The 9,046-nt window shown below is 40.9% G+C and overlaps 1 protein-coding gene across 1 annotated transcript in view; it reads left to right on the plus strand.

Annotated features, from left to right (window-relative positions):
- Nucleotides 1-8,626, plus strand: part of LOC132394141 (carcinoembryonic antigen-related cell adhesion molecule 1-like) — a 63,902-nt gene extending 55,276 nt beyond the window's left edge. The window contains exons 4-5 of the mRNA XM_059969938.1: nt 6,552-6,614; nt 8,117-8,626. Coding sequence (XP_059825921.1) covers nt 6,552-6,614; nt 8,117-8,126 — 73 coding nt within the window. The 3' untranslated portion in view covers nt 8,127-8,626. The remainder of the gene's footprint in view (nt 1-6,551; nt 6,615-8,116) is intronic.
- The last annotated feature ends 420 nt before the right edge of the window (nt 8,627-9,046 follow it).

Below are 9,046 nucleotides of genomic sequence, written 5' to 3' on the forward strand. Positions count from 1 at the left end.
TCAGAGGCAAATAAAGACAACAGCATCACAGTCCGAACACTCCCTGAAGATGGTGATAAAATTAGAGCAAAAGCAGAGCAGCACTAATCTTCAGATCTGCTCTTACAGCCACGCTGTTTGTGGCAAATTCATCCCGGTATCTGGTAACCTCTGACCTCCATGGTAGGACTAGTGTGTAAAGACAACTGATCCAGTCTTTAAGCTCAAGGCTGATCAGAATGACTGCATTATGGATAATGATTGAGCGAGTCATGAGATTTGCGTATAAGTCCGAAGCTCCAACATGGCACTGGCGATACACGCGACGTATTGCCAGCAGCTTGCAACACGTGCAGATGTACGTTTTTTGTATGTTTATCGCTATAGTCTGCACCGTGTATATCCCTTTACGAAACGTAATTTCGTAGTCTCAAAATTATCGACAAAGGTCAGCCTTTACCATTGTCAGGTCGGTTGGTAGGACATCAGAACGGACTGAAGCGACAGGGTGCGAAGGTCCTTTTACCCAGCAATTTGTAACAACCTGTAGAATTACTAGAGCATATTATGGATGACACGTGCGAGATTGCAGTTTCGGAGGGAAATAATCGATTGTTGCCTTCTCTGTCTTACTGAGACATGGCTCACCGGGGCACAAGCTGGAGGGCTTATCAACACATCGTTAGGAGAAAGCAAAAAGTGGTTGTGGTGGTGTGGGGGAGGGGGGGAATGTTATTTCATGATAAACTGTGCATGCTTTCCGTACATAGTCTTGTTCTCCCGACCAGCAATTAGGTACCGTCCCTGTTTCTGAACAACAGTGTTCTCCTCTGTCATCCTAACCACACTTCGCATACAAACAAAACAGCCTCTGAGCAAGCAATCAATATATAGTGTGCCGCGATTGGCAAACAACATGCAGTCTGCCCTGAGGAGTTCAAAATCATTGCCGCGATTTCTACTGAAAGAAACTTCGACTCAGCAATAACAGGGGCCCCAGAACATTCGACCACTGTTACAGTACAATCAAGAATGCCTACAGTTCCATTTCGAAATAACTTATCAGTAATTTTGAACGTCTGGTTACATTTCCCCTACGTCAAAACTAGCAGAGGATGAGGAGAAAGACACTAGATGCAACGGTGTCAAAGATGTTTTCGCGAAAATCAATGCAGTAGATTGGACAACGTTCAAGAACCCATCTAAGATCCAGAAGGAATACACAACGGAACGGACTCGATGGGCCGAATGGCCTTCTACTGTTCCTCTATCTTATAGTCTTATGGTTTCAACGGTGATCATCGTCATTCTAAAGACACTCATCTGCGAGGGCGCAGCAGATTCATTCAGAATCTTGTCTTCCCCAACAAGAAACACTGGATTAACCCAGAGATCTGAAAGCTTCTGAGCAATGGATCGCTGAATTTCAGCTCTGGCGAGCATGGAAAGATCGAGAGGTCCGAGAAGATCTCCAGAAAACTGTCTCACATGTGAATTGGCAATTCCGCATAAAGCTTGAATCACTGAAAGATGTTCGAAAGCTTTGACACGGCTTGAATGCTATCACATCCTACAAGAAAAATGAAGCGACAAGTCCAACAACCAGGTTAAGCTGCCGGATGAGATCAATGCACTTGGTGAGCATTGTGACCGACAGATCATGAAGGCATCTTCGTAAATTACTACAGTCACCAACGTCCACACGATTTCTGTCTGTGACGCCGACGTGGAAACATTTTTCAGGCCGCTGCATCCCCTTATGCCGTGGCCAATGGCGAATCTATTACTTTTCAAGCGCTTTCCTACAGAAAACATCTAGCCGAGACAGTGTAACTGGCCTAGTACCAAAGACCTCTGCGAGTCATCTGGGTGGAGGTTTTACCGATATCTTTAACCGCTCGCCTCGCAGACTGAGGTACTTACCGGCGTCAAGAGGGCTTCAATCACAATGAACTGTCTTGAGCGGCTTGTAACGAAACGTATCAGCTCCACGCTGAGGAGCAACATGGATCTGTTGCAAATTGTCGGCCTGCTAAGAGTAGGTCAAAGACAGATGCCATTTTATTGACCATTTACTTATCCAGGGTATATCTAGACAATGGCGATCCATACATCATGATGCACTTCATTGACTAAAACTCTGGATTGAACGCTATCATTCCCTCAAAACTAATCAATCATCCCCAAGATTTATATTTCAATAACTCCTTGCACCAATAGTCCACGATTTCCTCACTTGCAGAAGTCAGTCTGTTCTGATTGGTATTACACCTCCTCCACCATCACCATCAGCACAGGTGCACCAAATGGATGCATGCTTAGCCCATGCTCGACTTGCTTTATAAATATGACTGATGCTCAGTGCAGCCCCAATACCACATGTAAGTTTGCCGACGGTTCCTCTGTTGTTTCTTGTATGAAAGATCACTGTAAATCGGTTTATAACAGTGAAATTTGAAGTCTGCTTGAATCATGGAAGGAGGGAAACCTCACATTCACTGTCAGCAAAAGTTAAGAGCTGATTACTGACTACAGGAGTCGGGGTGGGGGGGGGGGAACTACTCCTTAACTACTTTATGGAGTAGTCCATAAACTACTCCTCATTCGGGTATCTGAAATAGGGAGGGTATCAGAAGTAGAGAAGGTATTTAATAACGTTGAATTCCGAGGAGTTACAGTATGAGAGGATCTGTCCTGGGTCTCACACGGAAGTGTCATTGAAAAGAAGGCACGGCAGCTCCTTTACTTTCTCAGATGCCTACAAAGTTCAGGCAGTTCATCGCATGGTTTGACAGCCTTCTAGGTATGTGCTGCGGAGAGTGTTTTTACAGTTGCGTCATGGCCAGATATAGAATCACCAACGCCTCTGAACGCAAAAGAGTCCATAAAGTAGTTTATGAGTCCTATTTCATCACAATCAACAGTACATCTGCCAGAAGCGCTGATGCAGGAAATAACATCAATCAGTTAAGGCCCCGACCATCCAAACCATCCAAGCTATTAACAAACTTTCAATGACTGTGCAACTGACTTATTTAGTCATTATACATATATATATATATATAATATTTGTTTATTCTTTAGCTGTCTATTGTCAAGCGCAGCAATTTAGTAACTTCCCTGGAGATCTGGAGATCTATCGGTGAGGATTCACCGCCGCGGCCTGTGTTCGATTCCCAATTTGGGGATTAATTTTTTCTTACTGTAATTTATTGTTCTTATTGTAACTTATCGTTTTCATCAACATACTGTCACAACACAGCATTCCTGTCTATGTATCACCTACACCCACTTGATTGAGGATCATAAGACCAAAATATGTAGTAGAATTAGGCCGTTTGTCCCATCAGGTTTGCTTCGCCATTTCATGATGGATGATCCATTTTATTTTTAGCCCCGTTCTCCCGGCATCCCCTTATGCCGTGGTCAATGAAGAATCTATCAGCAGCTTCCTTAAGTATATGTACAGACTTGGTTTCCGCAGCTGCCTGTGGCAAAGAATTCCATAGAGTCAACACTTTGTTTAAAGACATTTCTCCTCATCTCCGTTCCAAAAGGATGCCCCTTTATTCTGAGGTTGCGTCCTCTGGTCTTAGACTCTCCCACAATAGGAAACATCTTATCCACATCCACTATGTCAAGTTCTTTCACCATTCGATGAAGCTTCAGTGAAGTCGCCTCTTTGAATTCCAGTGAATACAGGCCCAGAGCCATACAACACTCTGCATGTGACAAGCAATTCCATACTTTAATCAAGTTCGTAAACCTCCCTTGAAAGCTCTCCAGTTACAGCACATGCTGTCTAAAATAAGGGACACAAAACTGCTCACAATAGCCCAAGTGAGGCCTCACCAGTGCATTATAAAGTATGAGAAATCTATCCTTGCCTTTATATTCTAATCCTCTTGAAATGAATGCTGACACCACATTTGTCTTCCTCAATACAGATTCAACTTGCAAGTTAACCTTTAGGGAACCCTGCACAAGGACTCCCAATGCCCTTTAAGCCTCTGTTTTGTTTTTTTTTTTTTGCATTTCAACTCTATTTAGTAAATAGACTACTCTTTTATTTCTTCTATCAGAGTGCATGACCACACATTTCCCCGCACTGCATCACTGCATTCCATCTGCCACCTCCGCCCATTTTCCGAATCTAAATCCTTCTGTGGCCTGTCTACTTACTCATGGATGTCTTGCTGCTTTCAGTCTGAATAATCTGTGTATGCTGCGTGGAGTGATTCGACCAGTCCTGGTGCCTGGACTGGAACTGCTGCAATGTTTCTCCGGTGAGATCAAAAAATCTTGATGCTTGTATCCTGTGTCCCTTTAGCGCCTGTGCAAGTTTCTTCCTGTAATCCATTTGCAAACTGTCTACATGTGCACCAGCAGGACATTTTTAATTTGAAAGAAGTCTGTGAATATTCCAATGTCCATTCTGATTCCGACTATTGATAGTTGATCAAAGTCTTATTTACACATTTGTCCCGGTGGTGAAAGCATCACGTATTTCCATTGTTTTTCTTGGCTCATAAGAAGCACAAAATGAGTCAGAGACAATATGATTGCTCAGCAATATGACATTATCTCCATCTCCTGATCAGAGCAGCAGTTGGCTTCGTAGCCAAATATTCTCCTTTACCGTTATCTTCCATATTGTGCCTGTCCAAAGATATTCTGACGCATCCCACTGATATGAGTCGAGAAGAAATTATAAATTGATACACCAAAAATCCATTCGGACCACTATGACCACCAGTAAGTCCCAATTTCCTGCTTGCAGCCCATATTCATCTAAGCCCCGTCCTTCCAGGAAACAGTTGTACTTGCCAGATCAACCTCTTCTAGCAGCACATTCCACATATTTACGAATCTGTTTCTGAAAACGTTGCTGTCACGTTCTTTTCAAATACTCCCCTCTCATTCTAAATCTATTTCCCTAGTTTTGGTTTCTCCTGGACAGGAAAGACTGTTATCATTAACCTCTCTCTGCCTTTCATCATTTAAATCCCAAAAAAAGCTCCAAACTGATGGAATTTTAAGCTGCCTGAAGGAGATTGATTAGAGTAGAAATAGAAATAAACTCAACTTAATGAGTAGAAATGCATTGTACTGTAAAATTCTTAAAATTTACCACACTTCTCAGTTGTCAACAGGGAGGATTCTGCAGGAGTGTTAAATTTTATTGGCAGGCAGTTGGATTTCTGTCTCGCGTGACTGTAGAGTGAGCGCTGCGAGCAGGTTTAGATCCTACGTGGGGAATACCCATAGGATTTCAAAGTGCAACGCATTAACCACTCGACCATCGCAGCCCCATTTGCGTTAATCTCACACCCTAGCACAACACTTGAAGAGAAGGTTGTGCTTGATTTGATTTCCGTGAAGGAGATGGAGTATCATCGTTCTGATGCAAGTTGTATGATTGGACATTTTTTGAATTTGCTTCTCTACTATTAGGTCAGAACTAGCGTGTGGATTGATAACATTACCGTCAGTATAGTAAATGAAGGAGATTTCCTCTGTTGGGTTGAAAGGTTAGGATCAGAAGCAGGTTAATTATGACGGACAAATGTCTTTTTTGTTTTATGCCAGCTGTATCACGTGACACATATTGATCCACAATATAAGGTCAAAGGTCCATAAGACAAAAGAACACAAACAGGCCATTTGCCTCTACGAGTCCGTTCCTCCATTGTAGCAGAGCTGATTTATTATCCCCCTCAACCCCATTCTACTGGGCATGGACATCAACGTCCTTAACAATCAAGATATTGTCAACTTCTGCTTCTTATACACCCAGTGACTTGGCTTCCATAGCCACCTGTGACAACTATTCCCTCAGATGCTCCACCCTCCGGGTAAAGATATTCCGCCTCATCCCTGTTCTAAACCATCATCGCTTTCCTCTCTAATCCTGGACTGCCGAACTATAGGAAATACCCTCCGTACTTCTTCTCTAAGTAGGCATTTCAACATTCGATAGATCTCATTGAGATACCCCTGCAGTGAGCACAGACACGGAGCTTTCAACCGCCCCTCGTTTGTACAATTTAAACCATGCGATTTCGGAACCAATCTCGTGAACCTCCGCTGGACCCTACAAGTGTCTTCTAACCAATATCTTATATCTGTCAACATTCTGTTGTTGCTTTATATTCTACTCCTATTGAACTGAATGCTAATATTTGCATTTCTCTTCCTTTACCGCTGACTAAGCTTAGAATTAGACATCTAGGGAATACTGCACGAGGTCTCTTTGCACATCTGATTTCTGAAAAACTATCATAATTTAAAGACATTTTTATTCCTCTCTTCCAAGGTGCATCATTACAATGCACGATAATCTTTTTGACAAATCTTCGCCCATTCCCCTCAACTGACTTTGATTTTAAAAGAGCTCTCAACCTTTTGAATTTTGGAACACCTTGAAGTCGGGCAACCGGGCATACAATTCCCTTTCTCTCAGAGTGGAGTCACAATTGTAATTTTCCAATCATCAGGAACTATTCCAGAAGGTGTCAGTGCGTGAAAGAGTACTATACTGCCTTCAGCATCTCTTAATGTACCTCTTTCAGAACCCTGGGGTGTCGTCCAACTGGTCCAGATGACATCTATCTTCAGACCTTTCACCTTCACAGGTACCTACTTTTATTTGCAGTAAGGGAATCGGTACAGAAATCTTTAGGTTTTCGTCCATCTGAACTTGTGTTTGGGCATCGAGTTAGTTGACCTTTAGCTTTATTAAAAGAACAGTGGATTAGTAAGGAAATACACACTAATTTGTTGGACATTGTTTTGAAATTTAAGGACAGGTTACAAAAAGCTTGTAGCTTAGCCAAGGAAAATTTAAAATTGGCTCAGGAGGAAAGTAAAACTTGGTATGATAAATAAGCTAGGATGAGAATGTTTGAGCCTGGAGAAAAGGTTTTGGTTTTTTTCCCAGTGCAAACGAATCCTTTACAAGGTAGATTTCATGGTCCTTATGAAATTGTGTCTAAAATCAATGATCTGGATTACGTGATAAAAACTCCAGATCGTAGAAAGTCAACAAACTTTGCCATATAAATATGATTAAACCACATTTTGAGAAACAATCTGATACTGTGACTTTTGTGGTTAGCGAGATGAGTTTGATTTAACGAGGAACATAATAGATGATTCCTCTGAATTTTTTTCTAAATCCAACAGTGTTTCTGTCAGGTTACCAAATTCAACCATTCTGGAAAATATTGATGAGAAACTAGCGCATTTACAGCTAGAGCAGAAACAGCAGATGAAGGAATTCAGTTTTAAATATTTGTTTCCAGATGTTCCGAGAAGGACTACTATAGCTTCACATGATGGAGATGTTGGAGATGCCAAAACTATTAAACAACACCCATATAGGATGAACATAGGAAAATGTGAACTTGCTGAGAAAGAAATTGAATATATGTTAGAGAATAATATCATTAGACATTCTAACTCGAATTGGAGTTCGCCATGTGTTATGGTGCCAAAACCAGATGGTAGTATTAGGTTTTGTACGGACTATAGGACGGTGAATGCGGTAACGAAAACAGATGCATGTCCAATTCCTAGAGTAGATGATTGTGTAGATAAAGTTGGAAAAGCAAAGTTCCTTACAAAGATTGATTTATTGAAAGGGTATTGGTGTGTTCTATTAACGGACAGAGGTAGAGAGATTTCTGCAATTTGTAACTCCATCTGGTTTATAAGAATATAATGTTCTTCCATTTGGGATGAAGAATGCCCCAGGTACTTTCCAGAGGATAATTAATTCTGTGATTCAGGGATTGAAAGATACTGATGTTTATATTAATGATTTAGTGACAGGAAATGATACCTGGGAAGCACCCATTATTGCGGTGGAGAAATTGTATGAAAGGCTTTCAAAAGCTAACTTAACTATTAATTTAGCTAAGAGTGAATTTGGATATGCCACTGTGACTTACCTTGGTTATGTTGTGGGTCAAGGTAAGGTAGCTCCTGTTCAGGCAAAAGTTCGGGCAATTTTAGAGATTCCCACTCCTACGGGAAAAAAAACACTCTCAGAAGATTCTTGGGAATGGTAGGATATTATCGAAAATTTTGTAAGAATTTTGCTAATGTTTCCCTTCCATTAACTAACCTTTTGCAGAAGAATGTGAAGTTTGTGCGGACAGTGCCTTGTCAAGTAGCATTGGAAAAATTGAAAACAATGATATGTGAACAACCTGTGCTCAAGGCACCTGACTTTGAAAAAGCTTTTTCATTAGCTGTAGTAGCGAGTGATGAGGCTGCAGGGGCAGTATTAGTGCAAAGGAATGAGGGCCTTGAGGTTGATAATCCAGTAGCTTACTTTTCTAAGAAATTTAATAAGCATCAAAGAAACTATTCGACAATAGAGAAGGATTTTTTTATCTCCTGTTTTAGCTTTAGAATATTTTGATGTATATGTTGGTACAACTCAAAAACTACTTATTGCTTACACTGTCATAATCTGATAGTGTTTCCGAGTAAGATGAAAAGCAAAAACAGAAGATTATTAAATTGGAGTTTGATGTTACAAGAGTACAATATTGTGATAAATCATAATAAAGGTAAAGTTAATGTGGTTGCTGATTGTCTATCTCGATGTTGAATGTACAATGTAATTTTTTGTCTGGAGTGGATTTTTTTTACAATTGTAATACTCCTACTGTATTATAAGATGTTGTGAGGATACTGTATTTTATATTCTGTATGTTATAAAATTTATACATTTGTTTTTCTTGTAAATAATTGTTAAAATGTTTGTTCTTGTCAGACCAAAAATGTTTTTTTGGAGGGAAGTGTTACGTAACCGTGACACGTGACAGTAGTACATTTGTCACGTGACTGGGTTTGAAGCCATACTGGGCTTGAGGTAATGGTCTTGTGATGGTGGAGTGACGTCATTTTCCAGCCAGTAGAGGTCATGTGACAGGATTTTATTTACAGAGTATAAAAGGAGGATCCCTCCCTGTGAGGAAGGGCAGTTCGTGGCTGGATTTGCCACGTTGACTTCATGCCACTGCGTGATTTAATGTTATGAAGCAGTTTAGTTGAA

The sequence above is a fragment of the Hypanus sabinus genome, chromosome 1 (genome assembly GCF_030144855.1).
Source record: "Hypanus sabinus isolate sHypSab1 chromosome 1, sHypSab1.hap1, whole genome shotgun sequence".
Taxonomy (NCBI): domain Eukaryota; kingdom Metazoa; phylum Chordata; class Chondrichthyes; order Myliobatiformes; family Dasyatidae; genus Hypanus; species Hypanus sabinus.